The sequence below is a fragment of the Camelina sativa genome, chromosome 14 (genome assembly GCF_030686135.1).
Source record: "Camelina sativa cultivar CO46 ecotype springtype chromosome 14, ASM3068613v1".
Taxonomy (NCBI): Eukaryota; Viridiplantae; Streptophyta; class Magnoliopsida; order Brassicales; family Brassicaceae; genus Camelina; species Camelina sativa.
The window spans coordinates 7,839,657-7,862,269 of record NC_141893.1 but is presented as its reverse complement, the minus strand read 5'-3'; the positions used below and the strand labels follow the sequence as shown (position 1 = coordinate 7,862,269).

Genomic DNA, 22,613 nt, shown 5'->3' with positions numbered 1-22,613 from the left:
ATCAAAAGTTATGTATTATTTAATCAGTAATTTTAAAATACTTATCAAAATTAGAGTAATTAAGTATCATATTAATTATTATCTTCACCCCATATACAAACTATGAATCATGTACTTGATAAGAATCTTATTATATAAAATTTAGCTTTGAAATTCCTTATTAATTAAATCATAATAACAAACGTCAATTATATCAATGAGATATCTATACATATCAATTTTAAATTTTGATTAAATAACATTATATTTTATATAATATTTAAATCATTAAAACTCTATTTTGAATCCTAAACTAATAACATCCAGAAATAAATTAAATAAATCAAATAATCACGTGAGAATCCGGATATTAATCATACTAATAATTAACTAATAACAAGGGCTGAAAAAAAAAATTAACTAATAACAAGGGAATTAAAAAAAAACATAAAAGATTAGATTCCAAACTTGTAATTTATTGGCATTATACAGACGTTGGTAGAAGAAGAAAGGCATATCTGTGAATTGTGATCTATCAAAAAAAAAAAAAAAAGGGTCTATAAAAAGGGTCAGACTCATCATTCTCCAAGTGCTCCTAAAACCCACCCCCCCCTACTTTATTTACCCTTTTTAACAAAAAAAAAAAAAAAGACAAAGAAAAAAAAAATGGCAAGCGCAAATCCAGAAACCGCCAAACCCACGCCTGCATCGGTGGACATGGCTAACCCAGAGGAGCTTAAGAAAGTCTTCGACCAGTTCGATTCCAACGGCGACGGCAAGATCTCGGTGCTCGAACTCGGCGGCGTGTTTAAGGCCATGGGGACTTCCTACACGGAGACGGAGCTCAACCGCGTTTTGGAGGAAGTCGACACAGATCGCGACGGTTTCATCAACCTGGACGAGTTCTCTACACTCTGCCGCTCGTCTTCCTCCGCCGCGGAGATCCGTGACGCCTTCGATCTATACGATCAGGACAAAAACGGACTGATCTCCGCCGCTGAGCTTCATCAGGTTCTTAACCGCCTTGGGATGTCTTGCTCTGTCGAAGACTGTACTCGTATGATCGGACCTGTGGATGCTGACGGCGACGGGAATGTCAATTTCGAAGAGTTTCAGAAGATGATGACCTCTTCCTCCCTCATCAACAACGGATCTGCTAATGGAGGTTCGGCTTAGGGTTTTTTGTTTTTGTTTTTCTTTTTATATCGATCTGGATTCTCTGAGAAATGGAATTTCAAATTGGGAACAATAATAATAGGTACTCGTTTAAAAAAAAATGTGATAAATCATCATCAATCTAACTTCAATATGAGTTTGTTTCATACTTTAGATGGTGGAGATTTTATTTTTAAGTAGATCTGCTGCATATTCTGGATATATCATCGTTGCTCTCTCTCTTTGTTCAAGCAAATCTGGTTTCTAAATTCATTTACTCGTCTTGCATTCTCGATTCTCTCTGAGTCGGTTTATATTTGGCATAGAAACGAAATCACTGTCTTGAATACATCAAACCTTTAGCTTCCGAGAGAAACTCATGACTTTCCAAATGGTCAACGGACGCGTTCTGGGTATTGGAAAAAAAACAAAGAAATAACTGATTCTCTCGTATGTGCCTTTACTTTTACTGTTTGGGGACCATCCGTTATAGTAACATTAAAAGTTTTTAAGCCGAGGATCTGGTTCCAATGAATTTACTAATATACTCCTCTCCTACTACGAACCAACGTAATGAACGCTGAATTGACGCGCAGATTGATACAGAGAGTAGTAGTAGTATATTCGTATCCATGTCCTATTAAGGCTTTTTCCGGGTGTAGTAATCAAAGTGTATTAGGAAACAAATGTGATTACCTTAAATATAAGGCAAGCAACTAGTCCTCGTGAAAAAGACAACCCCAGTTTGCAAAAGATATATAGAGATGGAATCCTATGGTGGTGTGTTGGTGTACATTGGAAAAAAGAAGACGTTTACGTCTACGAATCGTATTCCACTCTTCCTCTTTGGAGTAAAGAATAAAATGGACTTCCATTTGTTCGTTCACTCGTTCTCTATGGAAGAAGAACTTTTTTGACTTGTTTTTGAAAGAGTCGGGCCTATTAAAAGCCCATCTTAGGCCCTAAGTTTATTTTATCTGTAATTGTGGGTGAGTTTGGTAATTGTCAAAACTCAAACGTAACGACTACTACTTTGAAAAACATGCATGATTGAGCTTTATGACTTGAATCTGAGAATACAGTTATACAGATATATATAAAATCTATTTCATAATACGTTACAACTTCATCCTTTGTTAACCTAATAGTAACAAAACAACTTGTTGAAATGAATAGATAGCACAATATTTTTTTAATCAGCATATAAAATAAATTTCGTTGACAAACAAACACACTATATAACAAATTATCTTGGATTGTGTTATGTACAATCTCTGTCACGCCTCTTTTATCCTTGTCCTTTGCTCGTTTCATTTTCCTATTTTCTATACTACTTTTCTCAAAAGGTATTTCGTCCTCAAATAACTCTTCCAAGAAAAGAAGAAAATAATAAAACTATATATATCTTGTCGCGATCATATGACATTATATGCATAGTTTATACATGATTCAATAAAACAGAGGCACATATATACTTGATGGAAAGACTTTCTCGAGAGGTTTCTATACAATAAAACAAAACCTTTCTCTTCGGATATCTATTATATCGATCGATCCTTTGTTGAATTACTTACATAAAACTCTGATTAAAGCGGAGCACCTTAGAACATGGCGGAGGAATCGTACGACGAAGAGTGCGACTACCTATTCAAGGCTGTTCTCATAGGAGACTCGGCCGTCGGGAAATCAAACCTCTTGTCGAGATTCTCGAGAGATGAGTTTCGGTTAGACTCTAAACCAACCATCGGAGTAGACTTTGCTTACAGGAATGTTCGCGTTGCTGATAAGACCATCAAAGCTCAGATATGGGACACCGCAGGCCAAGAAAGGTAACAGAATTCAACCTCGGTTATAATACTATAACTCTATAAGAGTATAAGGGACTTGCAGTTGATGTATGAAGATATGATCAAAATTTATGTATTTACCGTAAGAATATAATATTGTTGCACATAAGAAAACGTAAGCTTAATGTAAACGAAATTCTTAAGTTTACGTCCATTAATCGAGTTTCCATTGACCATGAACAAAAGTATCCTTTAATTTGGTAAACAACAAAAAATAAATAATGAAATATAGGATTGGGATGATGATTAGGATAATAGATCACGCACAGAAGAAAATAATGAAAATCTTGATAAGCAATCGATGTCACGCGGACCTAATCTTAGTTAAATGTCGCGACCTTTTCTTCTTTTTGTTTTTCTTATTAAATTTATTTTTATTTCGACAAATCTTATCTTATATTGACAATTGTGAGACTCTATAAGAGTTTTGTGTGTGTTTTACTTATCTTATACCCTGTTTCTTTTTCTTTTTTTTGAATGGGAGGAAATTAATAAGATTTAGAGCGATAACGAGTTCGTATTACCGTGGAGCCTTGGGAGCTTTACTAATCTACGACATCACAAGGCGAACCACTTTTGAAAACATTAAAAAATGGTTGTCGGAGCTCAGAGGCTTCTCTAATCCGGACACCATCATTGTCCTCGTCGGTAACAAATCCGATCTCCGGCAGTCTAGAGAAGTTGAAGAAGAAGAGGGTCAGACTCTAGCCGAATCGGAAGGTCTCTATTTTCTCGAAACGTCGGCTCTAGAGAACCAAAACGTCGAAGAAGCGTTTCTAAGCATGATCGGACGGATACATGAGGTTTTGACTCAGAAGATCGCTTTAGACAATAGACCCAACGGTGACGGTACGGTCATTCCCGCGGGTACAGAGATTGTGAATATTCATGAAGTTACCGCCACTAGACCGTTGAGTACTTCACTCTCAAGTTGTTGTTACAACAAGTAAATAAAACTGATTACCTATTTTTTTTTTCTTTCAATATTGTTTTGAAATTATCAGTGATGTTAAAAATTAAGAATTGTTGAAATGTTAGCTTGGCTAGACTTTTGTCTTATACATTTTATGATTTTAATGACAATAACCACAAAACGTAACTATGATCCATATTTTGGTTTGGATTATTTATTTTTTTGGAATTACGGTTTTTATAAAAGTAGTTATCAAGCTAAAACAACTGTTCACTGTTCAGTAACACTTGGAATAAAATGAACCAAAGACAAAATGAATAGTGAACCGGAAAACAAAACCGGATTCGGCTGGGTTTTAGTTGTGGAGTCTCTTTCGGCGTTTGCTAAAATTAACCACGTCACCGAAACGTCACCGTAGCTTACATTACACCTTCCTCTGATGCTTTTGATTTCATCTTCGTCTTCTTCGTTGTTGTTCTCTCTGATGCGAGTGCTGCAAATCGGGAAAATCAGTTGGGGGTAACAAAACGGTGTCGTATGGGTCTTTAGTCGTATCCCTTTTCTAAAGAGCAGTGAAGAAAAAAAATGGCGAATTGGATCTCGTCGAAGCTCAAAGCCGCCGAAACGATTCTTCAACAGGTGAGAGAGTGATATGTCGAATCTCATTTTCGTTTTGAATAGATTTAAGTATGAAAATGATCGGATTTGGAAGTCGTCTGGGTTCTAGTCTAATCTTGATCCCCACGTTTTGAATGTAGAGATGTTTCATTGAAATTGATGTGATTCAGGCTCTGGTTAATCTAAATCATCTTGAAATGTTATTGTTACATCATCTGGGTCATTGCATTGCATCGATTTCTGCTTATACTAGCTCAGATTCTTGCGTTTCTTTGTCCAATTTGTTACTCGAGAGTCTAAATCTAATTGAGCTCATTACCATAAAATTTGTGCTAATTGGGGATTATGTAAACTGTGCTTTTTTTTCAGCTCGATCAGCAGGCAGCAGATTCTCTACGAAAGGATGAGAAGTCTGAGACCCATGACGAGGTCTTTGAGACCTCTCCAAAATCTGGAAGCAGTCCTGTTTCTTTGAAAGATCAGTTGAGGAAGAAGACATATGAAGGTGGTAGTGATTCTGGCGGTGGATCTCAGAGAAACTCAGTTGAGCAAAAACCACCTAGCTACTTGAGTAGTGGCAAAAAATTACGCAAACCAGATCAATCCCAAGAAAAGACAAGTTCACCGTCACAGGGTTTGACACAGGATAAAACTAATAAACTCACTGACAATGACTGGACAGAACTCCTGAGTTCTCCAAGTCAGGTGACCAGCACTTCTAAGCCTCGTACTCCCGGTGGAACATCTGTGACTCGGGGATTGAAGAAGGATGGAAAAAGGCATGGCAATGTGGGGAGAAATCCTTTGGTATCTGATGGTGGAAAGAAGAGTGAGAAGAGTAGTATCGCTAATGTGGTCGATTCTAGAGGGAGGCCACAAAAACAGCCGAATAAGGAACCTAGCGACAAGGAAGTGTCTAGCCCTTCTGATGCTGACATGGAAAGTAGAAATGCTCCTCGGGATATGTTTGTTAAGTCAACTCGTAAAGAGAGTGAGAAGGATGTCAGTGCTCAGCCACCTCCCCTGGATGACTCCTCGAGATCGGCCCATGAGACTCTCCCTAAGGAAACATTACCAAGTGTCGGAAAAAAGGATGGTCGTGAGCCCAGAAGAAGTGCTGTATGGGGAAAGCAGCTGAGGGAAGAAGTCTCACAGAGCAATGTTTCTGACCGTCTAAAGAGGAAAGATTCTTCCTTGTCAAGTGATGAATCTGAACCCGATTATGAGTCTGATTCGAGCACTGACTCTGAGAGGGAGCGTCAGAGGGAGGAGCGTAGGAGGAGACGAGAGAAAATCTTCGCTGAAAAAATTGCAACAAAAGCTGTAGCGGTCATCAAAGAGCGAGAGAATATGGTAGCAAGACTTGAGGGTGAAAAACAGAGTTTAGAGAAAATAGTCGAGGAACGAGCTAAACAACAGGCACAAGAGGTAGCAATTTTTCCAAGTTTTTTGGCTTGCAATGATGAAGGTTTAGACAATTAAGACTGCACTTTGACTTTAATCATGTTTCAGCTGACAAAAATGCAAACATGCATATTACTTATTCCGATTAAGAATTGACATGCTCATAATTGTTGACACTAGCAAAACACTAGTTTTACTCTTAGAGTCTGAACTGCAAAGCTCGCTATGCATATGATAGAAGCTGCTGAGGACATCCATAATATGATTTGACAGTTGTATTACTCAAGCTAAATGAACTATGCTGTGTTTGTCCTCTTTCGTTTAGGCTGCAGAGTTGCAAACAAACATGATGGAAACGCTGGAAGCTGCTGACCTTGAAAAACAAAAGCATAACAACACAAGAATGGAAGTTCTCACACGTTTGGCCGGATTGGAGGTATTAACCGCGTAATTTGTTTGGTGACAGTTCAAAGTGCTCTTAGTATTACCTTATAATGGTCAGATCTGTTTTCCTGATTTACATATAAAAAAATGGAATGTTATAGGCTGCAAACGCGGAACTTACTAGATCGCTTGCTGCTGGGCAGAAGAAACTTGAGACTCAGGTATAGAGATTAAATCATCTAGTTATTTTGTTTATTGGTAATGTTCAGCGTTCTTACTAAAAGATGTCGATCTTCTGACGCTAAGGATGTTTTGATCAATACCTAATTGTTGAGTCAAAGTTTTAGAGCCAATTTATAAAATCTGCATTTATTAACTAATCTCTTTCCTTTCTGATGTGACCAGATAGAGCAGGTAGCAGTACTCCGACAACAAGTTGAGCTTAAAGAGTCTACTCTGGAAGGTATGGGTTCTTTCTTTGAGAAATTATACAGTTAGGCACCTCTCTTATAAAAAGCTTCTTCTACTTCGCATGATTTTTTTTTACTGCTCTTATTAATCACTTCTCTATTTTGCTGAAGAACTTGTCTTTATCATGTAGAACTGAAGCGGAATACTTTTCGTATTGGGGAAAGTGGATCAGTCCTAAAACAGGTGACTTGGTACTTCTTTTCTTTCTGTTTCCTTTTCTTTAATCTTTGTCTCTTTGGTCTGAAAACCATGCTGCTTATATGTGGGATGTGTAGTTAGATACTTCTAGGGGAGACATCTTCGAACACCAGATGCTTGAAGCAGAGATTTCTTTGCTGACTGATAAAATCGGGCGGTTACAAGATAAGGTTAGCTAACATAATTGTCTGGTTGACTTATGCTTCAGGTTTTCTTATGGAACGATTATTCCTATTATTAGGTATATGCAGCTGTATAATTTTTCATTAAAGACTGGAAGATCCATCTATCGTGATACAGAGGTCAAGATTACATATTTGAAGCTCATTCCTTTTTTGCTTGATTCCTTGTTAAATTTAGGCAACTAAACTGGAAGCAGACATAGAAATGATGAGAAAGGATCTCGAAGAACCAACTGAAGTGGAAATTGAACTGAAGCGAAGACTCAACCAGCTTACTGACCACCTTATTCAAAAACAATCCCAGGTATTAATAACACTTAAGAGTTAAGATAGAGACATTTTGACAAAAAAAAATTTCCAAATTGTCTTGCCAACTTTACCAGGTCGAAGCGCTTTCCTCAGAGAAAGCAACCATATCGTTTAGAATCGAGGTACATTGATGAATCTCACCAACCTGTTTGCTCCCAAAACAAAGATATTTTCTTCCATACCCGATCCAATTTGGATTCTTTGCCAGGCTGTATCAAGGCTTATAGAAGAAAACAAAGGTATGTCTGCAATTGAAGCCGCATCCCAAGATCTTGAAGCAGGAGAGTGGGAACTCTCAGGATCAAAGTTTAAACCAGCTCTCCAAGATAAAATCCGGTCAGGCAAGAAACATTTGGGATGGCTAGTGATGCAACTAAATGCTATATTCGTCTCGGGAACCGTATTCTTGCGTAGAAACCCGACCGCCAAAATCTGGGCTGTGCTCTATCTTGTTTGCCTTCATCTCTGGGTATTATACATCTTACTTTCTCATTCTGATACTTCTTCTTCAGGTGAACTTAGATCAGGTGCCGTGATTTCCTTAGAGAACTTCAGTAACAGTTCACATCAATAGTTTTTTCCATAGAGAACGTGTCATTTGAATCATATGTAATTTTCCTTGCAACATTTGTTTGGAGCTTGGTTTGAATCTTATTGTATTCACTAGGCATGGGCATAAAAACCGTACCGGAATACCCAACCCGGAACCCGACCCAAAAAACCGGGTTCGGGTTGAGTACGGGTTTGCCTATAAAACTCTATTGGGTTCTATTTTCTAATACTCGTGGGTTCGGGTTAGGGTCGGATAATACCCGGTACCCCTTTGGGTACCCATTAAACCCGAACATATAAACATATTTATAATATTTATTATTAATATAATGCAATTACCCCAAAATTATGATTATAATTTTAAATATTTCATTTAGTTTTATACCTAAATATCAAAAAAATTTCAAAATAATTATATTTTTTCGGGTACCCGGTAGTTCGGGTACTAATCGGGTTCTAAAATTTGTAATCCAAACCGACCCGAACCCGATAGTACCCAAACCGAACCGAACCCATATATCTAAAAATACCCAATGAATTCTATTTTTATAAACCCGTTTACCCGAGCCCGAGTGGATAATACCCAAACCCGAACGGGTTACCCGAATGCCCAGCCAGTAGCGGAGGGAGAGAAGGATCATGTGTGTCATATGACACCCATGAATTTTTTTTTTTTTTTTCATATTAGCTTTTGTTAAAATAAGTAATTTACCCTTGTTGAAGAAACATATTGTTTTATTGACACCCCTCTCAAATTTTATTGACACCCATGAATCAGTTTTCTGGCTCCGCCATTGTGCCCAGCCCTAGTATTCACAATCAATGTATCAATTACTTTTCACAAGTATTCAAACACGAACGAGAATCTATACAAAAAAGAGAGTTTGATCATGAAGGTACGTAGAAACTAGGAGCTTCTTCTAATTCATAGAATACCAATATGTGAATCGACAGAAGTTTCTTCAAACGATACTAACCTCACCGAAGTAGTTTGGATGGCGTGAATACTTCCATATACCAACATCACACCATCTTCCTTTGTTTTCTTGACAGTTCTTGAATGAAAGCTTTTGTTGATCAGCTATAGTTTCAATCAAGAACCCTGCAACCCACATTGTCCAACCTATAACATCTGCGGACTGAAACAATCTTCCACCGTTGCTTGCATTAACAAAGGTAACAGGTAGATTAACTGTCCAAACCCACACGGCCTGGTAGGGGAAAAAAAGAACAAAAACCCACATAGTGTTAGATCACAAGAATCCAACTTGGCTGAGCTATTTTCTTCTTCTCTATTTTCAAAAGATGAAAAACCAAAGTTTGTAGCTGACCTGAAAAGTCCAAAAGACTAGCGTTAGGATGGAATAAATACATCAGACGACAGACATGACTAGAAAACTTCATTAACTGTTATATTTATCATGTAGAACTGAAGCGGAATACTTTTCATATTGGGGAAAGTGGACCAATTCTAAAACAAGTGACTGGGGTATTCTTTTCTTTCTGTTTCGTTTTCTTCAATCTTTGTCTATTTGGTCTGAAAATCATGCAGCTTATGTGTAAGAATGTTTAGGTTTTCAATACACTTTCTTATTTCACTTCTAAATTGCATTATCATCTTTTGGTAAAACATATATTATAGATCCGCATTAAGAATGGGAATCTCACGGCGAAGGAGGTGAAAGAGTTCATAGTTTTGAACCCTGTCATGAACCGGCTTTTGGTCAAAGAGAACATGAACAACAAGTGGAACATGTGTGTCTTTTACTAATTTGAACATTTTATCTCTTTCTCATTTTCGATTTATCTATTCCTATCCCTTCAATTGAATTTTTTGGGTTCTACACTATGTAACTGAGACATGGATGACCAAAAGCTAGATAACTGCCTGAAAATGACCAAACAACATAACGGTAACATGAAGAGGTTTAGCAAATTCGTGAACTATTTTATTTTGTGTGTTTTATATAGGCATGCCACATGTGTACATAAAATATACATATTATTTTTTTGCTTTGATAACGTCTCCTTTAAGCCACTCACAGAACATATGATTTATGGTACGAAAGGTAAGGTATAATTTGAGAAACTCATCTTCAATATAATATTATTAATTTTTATGTAATTTCATATTGTTAATTTAATTTTATTTGAATACTTATTTTGTTATTTTGTTTTGAATATAATCAAAAATTATTAAAAAAAAAATTTAAACATGTTAAATTACTTACTAAATATATTAAATTTTATGAATTAGTTATATTTTATACCATATATCAAATTATCACTTATAAAATTAAGAATACTAATATAGTTGGTTTTACAATACTAATATATATTTTTCAACTCTCATAATTAGTTTAATCATATTAATATTTTTATTAATCAACAAATATTAATTTAAAATAATATGAAAATATAATTTAAAATTATGCATTATGGAACTTGTTAGATTGCTAATTTCTTTTAGGATGCACGAAAAAAAATATAGCTAAATTTATTTTAAAGTTTATAAAAGAATAAAAAATAACAACAAATAAACTATTTAATTAAGATTTTAAATTTTTGTAGATTTAGTTAAATGCAGGTAGCTTATAAAATTTTTGTAGAGAAAAAAGTTAATGAAGAAGACCTATAATTCAAAATTAATTACTTACTCTGAGAAGTGTGGTGTTGGACAAAGGAGCAATGACCAATATCTCTGCCCACCTTTGCAGCTCATCTCGAGTCATCTGCAGTTAGAACATCGGGGGTTATATCAATGTCCAGATACGGAACCACATCCTCCGTGGCCACCAATCTGACGTGAAACCAATCTTTCATTGAGCGGTAGAAGGCATAAACATTTGCGGCAGCAGCACATGCGGTCACTAGCTAAGAGAAGGACACGAGGTCTTGTGTGATATGCCAAGAGATGCTGATGTAAAGACGAGGCGGTAGGAAAGTAGGAGGGGATATTTTCGAAAGCAATAGATTTGCCAAGTTGTGGCGATTCCGGAACCTCGATAAGAGAATGCGGCGCCGACATGTCATCGGGCTTTTTGCGTTTATAACGATCCCACAACTCTCCAACCGCTTCAACAAGTTTATCAAACAGCCCATCAATTGCTACTCTCTTCCAGAGCCGGACTTGAACACATTATTTTGAAACATTTGAATGGCCCCCACCTTAACGGGTCTCACTTTTCTATTTTGGTTTTATATATATAAGAAAAATAATATATTTGTTGAATAAATCTTGTAAAAAATATCAAAAATGTTCTAGAAAATGTTTTAAAACTTATTTTCACTAAAAAAATATGTTTACAATATTTCTTCGAAACTTATTTGACAGTAATATGTTTTTAAAACAACAACTATAATAAAAAATTGATTCCTTTTTACTTTATACTTTTAAATTATGTAAAAATTATTATCAGCAAAAAAAATCCGAGCTATAGGATTCCAAATTTCATTGGTCCGGCTCTGCCCTCTTCCACGCCATCTCTGTTACACACGCACACACGTTGCACACATCAAATGAACTGCCAAGTTGCCGAGGGGAACAAGTAAACATGCTGGAGACTCATATGTAGATGAGAGTAGGAAAATAGCTAGTATAATATATATATATATATATATATATATAGGAGTGTTGATGCATGTCTATGATGATCAATGGAGGAAGGAACGAGTCAGTCTTGAAACGTATACATGACTACTACTGGTCAGCCAAGTACATATATATGGGCTTGATTGGAACCACATATATTATAGCATTAGCATTATGCAGCATAAACATTAAGCTGCATAAGCTGTATGCTCTGATTAATATAACACATTTACTTGATTGGTATAACACTAGAGTATTAAATATTATATTTATATTAAATATATGATATTTATTAAAAATATATAATTTAAATGTGTTTCATTAAAAAAATATTTTAGTTTTAATCAATTTTATAAATTGTTATATATATATATATAAATGTGTAATTTAATAATTTTTCATTATATATATTTATAATGTTACACATTAATTACAAATAATTAATATATATTATAATTTTTTATAAAAGTTTATATCTATATTTACATTTTTAATTTCAATAACTTTTTAAAATATATATAATATAACACATTAAACTAAAATAAAACAAAAATATATATTATAAACGTTATATCCACATTAATATTTTAATGTATTAAATAAATTATTATATTATTTTTAATAATAACATTAAGTAGTTTCTCATATATATTATCTTATAACAAATAAATTTATCTTTTATAAAATCATAATGTTCTATTTTTACAAAATAAATTAATTATTTAAAATTAATTTAATATATATTTAAATTTGATTTCTAAATGCTTGGGAAATGCTTCAAATGAGAGCATATAGGAAGAGAGCATATGAGAGCATTTGTAGCTTCTAAATGCTCCCTTATATGCTCTCCTAATAAATGTTGATTGGATGATAAAATTAAAAAAGCTTCTTCATATGCTCTTCCAATCAAGACCATATATATATATATATATATATATGTTAGAAAAGATCCCTAGATTAAACAAAGTTGCAGGAACATTCTCATATATATATAATCCCATCAGACACACAAATGAAGGATCCGTTCGGTGAGTCCATATACATTATAAAACAAAAAAAAAACCCTAATTGTAAACAGACACCAAATTTAAACCTTGAGCCGATGAGAAAGATCCAAGTTATATTCTTGTTTCGCAAGAAAGAGGCATTGACAAGGCAACATAAACTCAAACCGGCAAATATGATATCAAGATATTAAGATTGCCAGTTACGACATGAATCTAACGAACTTAGGGTTAAGAAAAAGTTAAAATCAGAAATTAAAGGAAGCCAAGATACGAAGGCATTAGCGGAAGGATCGATGATCGACATTGGCGTATGAAGAACATAACTAAATGCAAATCAGTGACGACGCATATTCCTTTGGAATCCACATCTTACTTTCTTCTCATTCTGATACTTCTTCTTCAGGTGAACTTAGATCAGGTGCCGTGATTTCCTTAGAGAACTTCAGTAACAGTTCACATCGATAGTGCTTCCATAGAGAACGTTTCTTTTGAATCATATGTAATTTTCCTTCCAACATTTTTTTAAGCTTGGTTTGAATCTTATTGTATTCACAATCAATGTATCATTTACTTTTCACATGTATTCAAAGACAAACGAGAATCTATACAAAAAAAAAAGAGAGTTTGATCATGAAGGTAGAACTAGGAGATGGACAAAAATTACAATAGCCATCTCTCTCTCTCTCTCTCTCTCTCAGTCAATACTTTTCTGGCTCTTCTTATTCGAGTTTCCTCTATCCCTTGCGCGTAAAAAGAATGAAAATAACTCATTAGGTTCATGACACAGACTTTGTAGGATTACAAGGAGATTGAAGCCAAATAAATGACAAATATGCTGTGAAATCATTCATATTTCAAGGGACTCACCAGACTGTAGTAGTTTCTTGAGGGAGATTCCGGCTGTACAATGGAAACTCAAAGAGAAAGACAGTCTTGCACCATTTAGGTAAGTACCCATACACTCCTCGCGGTAACAGAATCAGAGGGCTGAAAACCAGTATCCAATTGAAAGAGGGACTTAAGCTTATACTCGAGGGCCAATAACGGGGTTTAAAGAGCTTTGTATTATACCTAGTTGTCTTCTTATAGTGTCTATAAGCTCCCAAGTTACCATACTTTTTGTCCGCAGATTCCTGCATTTATACACAACAAGAATGTTGTTTCTGCTGTGTAACAGAATGTGCAAGAGTGGAAAGAGAGAGGAGAGATAGAGAGAACCTCGAGTAATGGTATGCCGCTAACGAAGAAAAGTAGCAAAGTGAGAAAGAGTGGTCCAACTATGACAAGGTACTCAACACCTTTAAGCACAGGCAATGCAGCCACATATATCCCCCACCAGAGTAACATCTGATTTTACAATCACACCCATCAATTAGTTCTTTTTTTCGGAGCTTCTTCTAATTCATAGAATACCAATATGTGAATCGACAGAAGTTTCTTCAAACGATACTAACCTCACCGAAGTAGTTTGGATGGCGAGAATACTTCCATATACCAACATCACACCATCTTCCTTTGTTTTCTTGACAGTTCTTGAATGAAAGCTTTTGTTGATCAGCTATAGTTTCAATCAAGAACCCTGCAACCCACATTGTCCAACCTATAACATCTGCGGGCTGAAACAATCTTCCACCGTTGCTTGCATTAACAAAGGTAACGGGTAGACTAACTGTCCAAACCCACACAGCCTGGCAGGAAAGAAAAAAGAACAAAAACCCACATGGTCTTAGATAACAAGACTCAAACTTAACTGAGCTACTCTCTTCTCTATCTTCAAAACATGAAAAAACCAAAGTACATAGCTGACCTGAAAAGTCCAAAAGACTACAAGTTTCCCAATATTTCCACGCATTTCATCAAAGCGTCGATCTTCACCCCATTGCAAGATTCTACTCAACGTTAGGATGGAATAAATACATCAGCCATGACAAGAAAAACTTCATTAACTGTTTCTCTCACACAATATTTTTGTAGATTCATATGGATTCTAGGCGGTGTCAAGGTGCAAACCTCATTAGGAGAAACAGTCCCAGACGAAGTCCCCATACGACTACTAGCACAGTCAACACTATCTAGGAGATTATTAAAGAATTGAGTCAATTATCTCAGAGAAAAAACTCGATAAGACTAAGAAATAACTCAAAGAAGGATTATCTCAGAGAGAAAGAGAGGGTGGAAGGTCTTTTAACCTGACGAAAATGAAATGTCCCTTTGAGAACCAGAGTCAATACAGCAAGTATCACGAAATTAGTACTTCCTGACAAAAAAAAAAAAAACATTCATTTCCGAGTCAATACATAATGCAAAAATGAAAAGTCTACAATCGAAAGAAGAATTGCGAAACTCTCAATGGAAAACACAATAAGAGCGTCAACGACGTACCGGCAAAGTCTGTAACTTGATCAAATTTGAAAAGAGCTGTGATTACGAAGAATATGAATTGATAACCAACCTACAGAAAAACAAAAACGTTACATTAGGAAATGACCCAACCTAACCCCCCCCCCCCCCCCCCCCCCCCCCAGCTCTTAAATTTCTCACAAAAATGCACCCAAAACAATTGACATTACGGTGACAATGGCGGTGATAGCTAGGTAATGCGAATCGATCACTTTCACCATTCTCTCCGACCAATCAATTTCTCCAAACTCCGCGCCGCCTCCAGATTCCTAATCCTCGTTGTTCCTTTCTTCGTTCACAGAAAAGCCCAGCCGATAAAAGTATTCCTCTTCGTAATCGTGGCTAAGACTTTATCAATGTCCCAAATACGTTTAAACCACATATACAAATATTAATATAGATTTACATTATAAAAGTCAACATTTTGACCCGGTTTTGTTCGGTTTATTTAATCTCATATTTGGCAATGAAACCAAAAAAAGCTATACAAAATATAAATCAAGCAGGTGCGATTGAGACTCTATCAATCTCAATTACATACTCCAACGAAGCATTGGGAGGAATCTGCAAACCCGATTCAAGTTCAGCACCTTCCTCTCCAAATCCTAACGACGGTGGAACGATCACTCTGCGTTTACCTCCAGCCTTCATCGACCTTAGAATATAATCTATGCCTTCACATAATCCTTTGCTGTATGGTTTTGAACCCACCACAAGTGCTAATGGCTTCTTCTTGCCTTTGCTTCCAAATGTATCCACGACTACTTGTCCGGTTCCTTGCACTTGACCCTTTAGATCAATCACTACCAAGTCTCCTGCCCTTGGTGTCGCTCCTCCTCCAACCCGTAGATCATAGTACCTACAAAGGTTATAGATCAGTAACTGATTCAAGAGCTGTCTGGTTTTGTTATGAACGTCTGATATATTCTTCAGTACATAAGGAAAAGGAGACACATTGCTACATCAATAGCTTCAATGGTTGTTTACACAACTTGTAAGCAGGTAATTAAAATACAATCCATGGATGAAAAGCTCATACAACTTTTTAATACTCTAGTAACTTATGGCAAAATTGTAAAGTACCTTATGCCATTGGGTAACACAATCTCTTTCTCTTCTTCTACATCTCTGCAAAACCCCAAACAAAAGAAACAAGTTGAGAATCCAAAACTTCATTCTTTGTGATCAGATCAGCCATGTGAAGAAATATATATTAAAGACCTGGTGTTAGCTACTTCCTGAGAAACCTCAATCCGAGTCTTGATCTGTTCGGAGATGACTCCGAAAGCGAGAAACCCCGCCCAGGCAAGACCCGCGCCGATTCCAAACCGCCGCGTCAAGGAAGAAGCGATCCAATCCGTCGTCTCAACGGTCTTCTTCCTCTTCTGCTGCGATGTCAGCGGTTGAGACGGAGAAGGAGGACGAGGAGGAGAAGAAGAAGAAGACTCAGGCTCCGGCGGAGTGGAAGAAGAGGCGTAGCAAAGATGATGGGACGGTGTCGTTTTGGTGAAAGGCTGTGAGACTCTGAGAAAAGGAGCCGTAGCAGTGAATAGATTCGCCATTTTCAGCTCTCTCTAATTTATGATATCTTCTTCTTGTGATGATGAAGTTATTGATGTTATTTCAAGACAGAACAGAACAGAAGCTTATTCTATTTATTGTTTAGTAACGAAATAATCAAAAATAATTCAGTTTTTGCAACAGATAATAATAGTAACAGTTAATACTGTACTTTGAATTTCGTATATAAGAGAAGTGAAAGTTCAATTCTCAATGATTTTTTTTTATCATTGACAAAATAATTTCTTTTTCCTCCTTTTTTTTTCCTTTTTTTTTTTCTTGTCATTCATTTTTTTTTTTTACAATTTGTAAACAAAAACATGGTGAATACACACACATGAACAGCAAGCACATCACAGAACACAATATGTAAAGAATTGATCCCACCATCATCATCCATTGTTGTTATTGTTCCTGCTCATCAGTGGTCAGTGAAGAAGAACTGGGAACTCCTGCTCTCTGGTTGTTCGGACCCATTATAGGTTTCTGTAGCTGCTTTAGAGAAGCCATGATCTCTACAAAACTTGGTCTTAACCTTGGATCCCTACCAATAATACCAGATCAAATATTTAATAAGCCATTACAGACAGACCAGAGCTAATTTCCATTGACAAAAGCTATAGAATCATCACTCTGCTACTACAAAAAAAATGACTTACGTCTGCCAACATTTCCTGATGATCTCTGCAATTCCAGGATCCACATACTCTGGGATTTCAAGTCTTCGATGTTGAAACCCTACTGCACCAACAACTTGCATTGGGTTCATTTTCCCCCATGGTTGCTGTAACGTGAAGAGTTCCCACAGAATAACTCCATAGCTATACACATCACACCTGTTTTCACATTATATGTTACCTCGTTCTTATAAGGGAACATTACATGAGGAAAAATATAATAATAAGCTAGAAGCATGTTTCTCTTTTAATAAGGAGAGCTTAAGAAAAAAACCCTACTTTTCATCCGCTGGTTCGTTTCTAAGCACTTCTGGAGCCATCCATTCAGCCTGAAATGAGAAAACACACAACATCACGTTTAGCTAAGATCAATGAGCTAACAAGTAAGAGATGAGGTCGTTTCTGATGATAATTGACTGTGGAATAATGTTCCTCCGCTTGATGAACTGATAATCTACTCAATCTTTTTAGTTGACATTAAACTATCCTAGTGGAGAACAGTGAATTTCTTCTAGCAGCTTACCGTGCCTGCTGTTGACTTTGAAGACAGGTATGTGCTTACTTTCATTCTAGACAACCCAAAATCGCACACCTGAGAAATATGCAAGCCATTAAGAGATATAACAGGAGCTAAAATGAAATTAGGGAGGAAGAATTACTGACCTTGACAACCCAGTTTTTGTCAACTAAGAGGTTTGGGGATTTAAGATCACGATGGACAATTACCGGATTACAGCTGTGTAAATAATTCATTCCACGGGCCTGCAAATGTTCGAGGTTATTTTGTTTTTGTAAGAAACAACCAAGAAGATACAAAAATATAGTAAAGGTAAAAAAGGAGAGGAAGAGAAATGAGTAGTCATACAGCATCCAGAGCCATCCTCAGACGTTTTCGCTCATCTAGTTGGTTATTTGGCCTGTGGATTAACCTATACAAGCTACCTCTGCACAAGCAAAATTTTCTTATAAGCTGGAAAATACACACAGAAATGAGAACGATGAGTCTTAGCTCTGCTCACTAATAGATGATGGGACAGGGGTAGTTATCATCAACGATATGCAAATCAGATAGCATGAAAACAAATAAATCATGAAACAGATCATAGCATACCTAGGAAGAAATTCTGTAACAATTGAGAGATTTGGAGGACGAGTTACAGCTCCCATGAAGAGAACAATGTTGGGGTGTCTGAGCCTTCTCATCATCCGGACCTTGAATCGAGTCGAAATGAAACGTTACGAATCTGTCATTTAGCGGTTAATGTTTGACACTTGAAAGGGTACAAGAACTTCCAGAGAAGGAAAAGAACTTATACCTCACTTCTGAATTCCTCCAGTGCCTCTCCAGTAATATCTTGGTCAATGAACTTCTTGACAGCCACTGCCTACCAAATCAAGAGTTTCATTGATATTGAAATAATAAGCAAATTTACCACGTATCTCTCATTGTCAGCCAATTAGTAAGCTACATTGATACTGTCTGTATTAAGCTAACGAAATATGAGATACTCACAGTTCCATGCCAATCTCCCCTATACACCTCTCCGTATGATCCTGCATCCAAAGAGGTATATCAAAAATACTTATTTGTTGTAGCACTAGTTACACTAAAGCATGTAGTAGAGCATAAGTTTAGTACCCAGTCCGATACGCTCAGCCACAGTAACTTCTTCCCACAAAATCTCGCATTCAGCCACATCATCAATTGCAGAATCAGATTTTGAACTTTCATTGCCGGTGGATCTGTCGGATATTAGTTCTCCTCCTGAATCTACCCCATGAAGCCCAGCAGAACCAGCATCCCCGTTGCTATGTGAATCTAGTTCAAGCTGCCTGCTCACTGCAGTAGCTGTCGCCACAACTGCAGCAGCAGCTGCAGCAGAAAGTTCTAAGGTGGATGAATCCGAGTTTGCTGACTTGGCAGCAGCAACAACCATGGAAGATGCAACAACTGCCGCTGCAGCTACGGCAACAGGAACATTTCTGGGATAGTCAGTAGATGTTTCAGAATGTGACGAATCAGACTGACCATCAATTTTGCAATCAACAGACATATGACCGAGTCCAGGTCCTGAATGTTCACGTCGATCAAGAGTATTTGTTTTATATTGCGGTCTTGGAAGTGGAGGCAAAAACCTCACAGGGCCAAGATTGCTCTGGTTTCTTCCTTGCTGGATTGTTCCAAAATCTTTCCCTTTCTCATCACTGGATTCAGCCACAGATTTTATTTCAACTGTTGCCTCCACTGAATCTGAATAGACTTCCGAAAATAAGTTTCGAGGAGCAACAACTCCACTTTCAAGTAACACATCATGAAGCTTCTGAGCTAGTTGTGGATTCTCTTTGGCAGCATCGATCATATACTGTGAAACATCTTTGACTTTCATCCTGCGTCCAGCTGGAGAGCTAACACCTTCAGTCCAAGAAGGTGATCTGGCATGGGTGAAAGAATGAGCAGGCTTGCCGGAGAGATGTTGAACAGGAGCCTTATGACCTCCCACAACTTCCCTGCAAAAATTTGGACGAATCATGAGATCTTCTCCACCTTCAGATTGGTTTTCTACCCGGGAATCCTTGGTCCTAGAACGATGTTCTGCAGACCAAGATCCTGCGTGTTCTTCAATTGAGCTCTCGACCCCACTGCTGGAAGAAGCTACATGAGATGAATCAACATCCCTGGGACTGGCAGAGTAGACAGAATCATCATAGTCCAATTGTAGTCCAGCTGCATCAGCGGGGATAAGCGTGCCTGGATCTCCCATAAGATCAACAATGTACTCCCTGAATTTCACATTCGGATGTGTTAGGGAAAATAATTTGCCGCTTGCAGACTGCAATAACAGTATCACATACAAGCATGGAGCATGCTTAATCCTGCTTTCAATTCTAAACGGTTTTGTAGCTATAGCACACACACACAAGTCTATATGCACATATTTCATATGCATTCACATTTTTCTCTACAAGTGACATAAAAATTGTTGAAAGTACATAACGATTGAATTGAATTTGAATGTCACCTGCCATCATCAGTCTTAATGGAGTTCATTGCCACATCATCTGAACCAGTATATTGCTGTCCTTTGACTATTCGACAAGGAACACCGACGCTATCACACAAAACCTACAAATTCTCATAAAAAAAGAAGAGACGAAACACCAAACCGCGTTTTAGAGGTGCAATGAGCTTTGTATGTAATAAATATAGCCAGACAAACACAGGCATTTTGCACAAAATTTCAAACATGCACCACAAAAAGTGACCCTTTTATGCTAATTTTCAAACAAAGCAAAAGTAAAAGAGGGCAGGTACATACTTTGAATAACAAGGCACGATGACGAGCCAATCCGATAGTTAGAGAACCCAGGGGTAAAACCATGCTACGGAGGGTTGCTTTCAAGCTGTAGCTAAGACTCCACCAAGCTCTTAGCGTGCTATCTGGATCCACAACTGGTCCACCCATGTAATCTGCAACTAAAACTGCCAGCTTCCTTACCAGTTCACTGTTCACAAACCCTGAAGAAGACGCTGACTTTGATGTTGCTGCAATATCAAGAGCCTTTTGTTCAAGCCTCAACAGATTAGGATCTTCGCTTCTGTTCACAAGAACAGCATCCCAAGTTACACCATCTGACACAAGTGTCCCCTGAAGATCAACTAAGGGAGGTATTCTTTCCAAGGAAGATTCATTCATTACTCCACACAAGTCATAGAAGCCATCCACAATCTTGTCATCATAGCCAAGACAGTTATAATTCTGCAAAATTCCAGATGATATAAAATTGGTTAGAAGAGACAAGGAAGATTTACTAGTTACGAAATCTCTCTAGGTGGATTCTGCTATCAACTCAACAGTTATTGGTTTCAAGCCCAGTCTATTATTTGCTCAAGTGACTAAGGAATTGTTTCTATTTCTAGCAATGAGTAAAAAACTCACCCAGTATCTATATGCCATGAGTTCAGCCGGAGAATTCTCGGGAGGAGAAGGACGAGAACCTAAACTGAACTGCTTCATAGCCTCAATCTGAGCAGCTTCAGGATCCTCCCTAGCACTTAACTCAAGAGCCAACTGTATCTGGTATTCTTCTTCAACTTCTGGATCCTTGGAATGAGTAGAACCCAAACCCTGCGTCCCAGATTCCGACCCACCACCATGTTCCATGGTTGATTCATCCTCTTTACTATTGGCATTGGAAGAAGAAGTAGTAGTAGTAGTAGTAGGGCTTCGTCTTTGAGCAACAGAGCTTAACCAATTGGATAAACCAGAAAAGGGTTTGAATTCAGGGTTATTACTATGAGTAGTATCTAGAGACCTCAAAGAATCAGAAGGAGAAGGTTCTGCATCGCTGGACTTGTTGCTTCGGTTAGAAACAGAACCTTCACCGTCGTCTCGTTGATTGGGAGTGATACGCAGCTTTTTAAGAAATTTCTTCATGTTCATCTTCATACTCCAAATGTCACAGCAGCGAACAACATCGACCCGGAGGAAACTTGTCCACCATCCCTACCTCAAAATCCAAAAAGACAAACTTTTTTGAGCTAAAACCCTAATTCCTCGGCAACAACAACACACACGACCCGGAGATCTGGAACTCAGTCCAGATCAACGGCTCGCCAAAACCTAATAATAACTGCAAATCGGAATCCACAATCAAAAGCAAAAAGACTCTTAAACGGAGATCAGATTTCGATTTCAAGAAAAATACCCAGAAGAATACTTTTTTTATTTATTTATTTATTGGTGATTTCAAAAGCTGATCAAAAAACCCAATAAGAGAGAAACAGATGAAAGTTTCGAGCTTTTTCTTCAGCAAGTAAACAAAACCTCTTTGCTTCTCTCTTGAGTCCTCTGACTCTCTCTCTCTCTCTCTCCTAGAAAGAGAAAGTCCACAAAGACGCCACTTTCTCTGTCTTAAAGTCCGACAAAATTCAACTAAAATAAAATTGCGTAAAAAAAAAAACAGAGTAAGATATAGAGATTGAATTACTAGTAGAGGAGGAAGAGTGGATTTTTTAGCTGGGCGGAGACTTGAATTTTGTTTTGGTGTGACAACATGCAAAACATACATATCCTAAATAAAAATGAAAAGGCATTGCCTTTTTCAACTTTATTATGTTTTTTTCTTTCATCGTCATTGGTCGTTAGGATTTGGAAAGACAAACAAAAAAACGAATTTTGTTCGAAAGACTAGAATTACACATTGCGCCATAAATAATACTAGTAACACATTTTATCAGAAGAATCTTACTCGTAAAAGAAAAAGAAAAAGAAAAAGTAAGAGTAATTCACAAGTGGAATTAGTAAGCACTAAGCACGTGAATTTTTAGAGAAAATATATATTCTTCTTGTTTCTCGTGAGTTTT

At 37.0% G+C, this 22,613-nt stretch overlaps 6 protein-coding genes across 15 annotated transcripts; 3 read left to right on the top strand and 3 right to left on the bottom strand.

Moving 5' to 3' along the window:
• Positions 1 to 206: 206 nt before the first annotated feature.
• Positions 207 to 1,303, top strand: LOC104740513 (putative calcium-binding protein CML27). Its single transcript, XM_010461132.3, has one exon. The coding sequence runs from the start codon at positions 646 to 648 to the stop codon at positions 1,153 to 1,155; it is 510 nt and encodes a 169-aa protein (XP_010459434.1). The 5' UTR covers positions 207 to 645; the 3' UTR covers positions 1,156 to 1,303.
• Positions 1,304 to 2,399: 1,096 nt separating this feature from the next.
• On the top strand, positions 2,400 to 4,090 carry LOC104740509 (ras-related protein RABA6b). Of its 2 annotated transcripts, none has more exons than XM_087483283.1 (2): positions 2,400 to 2,963; positions 3,478 to 4,090. In XM_087483283.1, exons 1-2 carry the CDS (start codon positions 2,743 to 2,745, stop codon positions 3,929 to 3,931), a joined length of 675 nt encoding a protein of 224 aa, XP_087339409.1. In that variant the 5' UTR covers positions 2,400 to 2,742; the 3' UTR covers positions 3,932 to 4,090. The 2 variants fall into 2 exon arrangements, with proteins under 2 accessions (XP_087339409.1, XP_087339408.1); XM_087483282.1 differs by having other exon boundaries at positions 2,521 to 2,963; positions 3,466 to 4,090.
• LOC104740510 (golgin candidate 2) lies at positions 3,411 to 8,358 on the top strand. The gene is made up of 11 exons (XM_087483281.1): positions 3,411 to 3,927; positions 4,176 to 4,533; positions 4,882 to 5,940; positions 6,242 to 6,352; positions 6,462 to 6,521; positions 6,706 to 6,763; positions 6,902 to 6,954; positions 7,047 to 7,139; positions 7,330 to 7,455; positions 7,535 to 7,582; positions 7,669 to 8,358. Exons 2-11 carry the CDS (start codon positions 4,480 to 4,482, stop codon positions 8,032 to 8,034), a joined length of 2,028 nt encoding a protein of 675 aa, XP_087339407.1. The 5' UTR covers positions 3,411 to 3,927; positions 4,176 to 4,479; the 3' UTR covers positions 8,035 to 8,358.
• A 4,839-nt stretch (positions 8,359 to 13,197) lies between these two features.
• On the bottom strand, positions 13,198 to 15,343 carry LOC104740511 (uncharacterized). Of its 2 annotated transcripts, none has more exons than XM_087483279.1 (10): positions 15,182 to 15,343; positions 14,994 to 15,063; positions 14,801 to 14,868; positions 14,622 to 14,683; positions 14,419 to 14,500; positions 14,066 to 14,299; positions 13,830 to 13,958; positions 13,683 to 13,744; positions 13,479 to 13,598; positions 13,198 to 13,351 (listed from the first exon to the last, which is right to left on the bottom strand). In XM_087483279.1, the coding sequence occupies exons 1-10, from the start codon at positions 15,230 to 15,232 to the stop codon at positions 13,306 to 13,308; spliced, it is 924 nt and encodes a 307-aa protein (XP_087339405.1). In that variant the 5' UTR covers positions 15,233 to 15,343; the 3' UTR covers positions 13,198 to 13,305. The 2 variants fall into 2 exon arrangements, with proteins under 2 accessions (XP_087339405.1, XP_087339406.1); XM_087483280.1 differs by having other exon boundaries at positions 13,198 to 13,345.
• Positions 15,344 to 15,368: 25 nt separating this feature from the next.
• On the bottom strand, positions 15,369 to 16,759 carry LOC104740507 (peptidyl-prolyl cis-trans isomerase FKBP17-2, chloroplastic). Its single transcript, XM_010461123.3, has 3 exons — positions 16,233 to 16,759; positions 16,095 to 16,139; positions 15,369 to 15,870 (listed from the first exon to the last, which is right to left on the bottom strand). Exons 1-3 carry the CDS (start codon positions 16,571 to 16,573, stop codon positions 15,510 to 15,512), a joined length of 747 nt encoding a protein of 248 aa, XP_010459425.1. The 5' UTR covers positions 16,574 to 16,759; the 3' UTR covers positions 15,369 to 15,509.
• On the bottom strand, positions 16,720 to 22,431 carry LOC104740506 (putative serine/threonine-protein kinase SIS8). 8 transcript variants are annotated; one of them, XR_015579456.1, is made up of 14 exons: positions 22,238 to 22,431; positions 21,187 to 21,753; positions 20,566 to 21,006; positions 20,269 to 20,372; positions 18,888 to 20,029; positions 18,762 to 18,802; positions 18,565 to 18,633; positions 18,360 to 18,492; positions 18,114 to 18,192; positions 17,912 to 18,010; positions 17,772 to 17,840; positions 17,528 to 17,577; positions 17,231 to 17,407; positions 16,720 to 17,115 (listed from the first exon to the last, which is right to left on the bottom strand). XR_015579456.1 is itself a non-coding variant. In XM_010461121.3 (14 exons), the coding sequence occupies exons 2-14, from the start codon at positions 21,694 to 21,696 to the stop codon at positions 16,977 to 16,979; spliced, it is 3,021 nt and encodes a 1,006-aa protein (XP_010459423.2). In that variant the 5' UTR covers positions 21,697 to 21,757; positions 22,238 to 22,431; the 3' UTR covers positions 16,720 to 16,976. The 8 variants fall into 8 exon arrangements, 2 of the variants coding, with proteins under 2 accessions (XP_010459423.2, XP_010459422.2); XR_760190.3 differs by having other exon boundaries at positions 18,565 to 18,629; XR_015579457.1 differs by having other exon boundaries at positions 18,360 to 18,460; positions 18,565 to 18,629.
• Positions 22,432 to 22,613: the final 182 nt, after the last annotated feature.

Bases quoted from the DNA above. Each gene is read 5' to 3' on its own strand.
- LOC104740507 (XM_010461123.3), bottom strand. From the start codon at position 16,573: ATGGCGAATCTATTCACTGCTACGGCTCCTTTTCTCAGAGTCTCACAG. The intron at 16,140-16,232 runs GTCTTTAATATA...GGGGTTTTGCAG, and splicing joins CAGGAAGTAGCTAACACCAG to AGATGTAGAAGAAGAGAAAG. The intron at 15,871-16,094 runs GTACTTTACAAT...TAACCTTTGTAG, and splicing joins GTGTTACCCAATGGCATAAG to GTACTATGATCTACGGGTTG.
- LOC104740510 (XM_087483281.1), top strand. From the start codon at position 4,480: ATGGCGAATTGGATCTCGTCGAAGCTCAAAGCCGCCGAAACGATTCTT. The intron at 6,955-7,046 runs GTGACTTGGTAC...TGGGATGTGTAG, and splicing joins GTGGATCAGTCCTAAAACAG to TTAGATACTTCTAGGGGAGA. The intron at 7,583-7,668 runs GTACATTGATGA...ATTCTTTGCCAG, and splicing joins CCATATCGTTTAGAATCGAG to GCTGTATCAAGGCTTATAGA.
- LOC104740506 (XM_010461120.3), bottom strand. From the start codon at position 22,318: ATGTATGTTTTGCATGTTGTCACACCAAAACAAAATTCAAGTCTCCGC. The intron at 18,011-18,113 runs GTATGACTACTC...GAACATTTGCAG, and splicing joins TGAGGATGGCTCTGGATGCT to GCCCGTGGAATGAATTATTT. The intron at 17,578-17,771 runs GTAAGCTGCTAG...TTCTCATTTCAG, and splicing joins CAAAGTCAACAGCAGGCACG to GCTGAATGGATGGCTCCAGA.
- LOC104740513 (XM_010461132.3), top strand. From the start codon at position 646: ATGGCAAGCGCAAATCCAGAAACCGCCAAACCCACGCCTGCATCGGTG.
- LOC104740511 (XM_087483279.1), bottom strand. From the start codon at position 15,232: ATGGTGAAAGTGATCGATTCGCATTACCTAGCTATCACCGCCATTGTC. The intron at 13,959-14,065 runs GTTAGTATCGTT...TTGTAAAATCAG, and splicing joins ATCCAAACTACTTCGGTGAG to ATGTTACTCTGGTGGGGGAT. The intron at 13,745-13,829 runs GTTCTCTCTATC...GTATAAATGCAG, and splicing joins GCGGCATACCATTACTCGAG to GAATCTGCGGACAAAAAGTA.
- LOC104740509 (XM_087483282.1), top strand. From the start codon at position 2,743: ATGGCGGAGGAATCGTACGACGAAGAGTGCGACTACCTATTCAAGGCT. The intron at 2,964-3,465 runs GTAACAGAATTC...TTTGAATGGGAG, and splicing joins GACACCGCAGGCCAAGAAAG to GAAATTAATAAGATTTAGAG.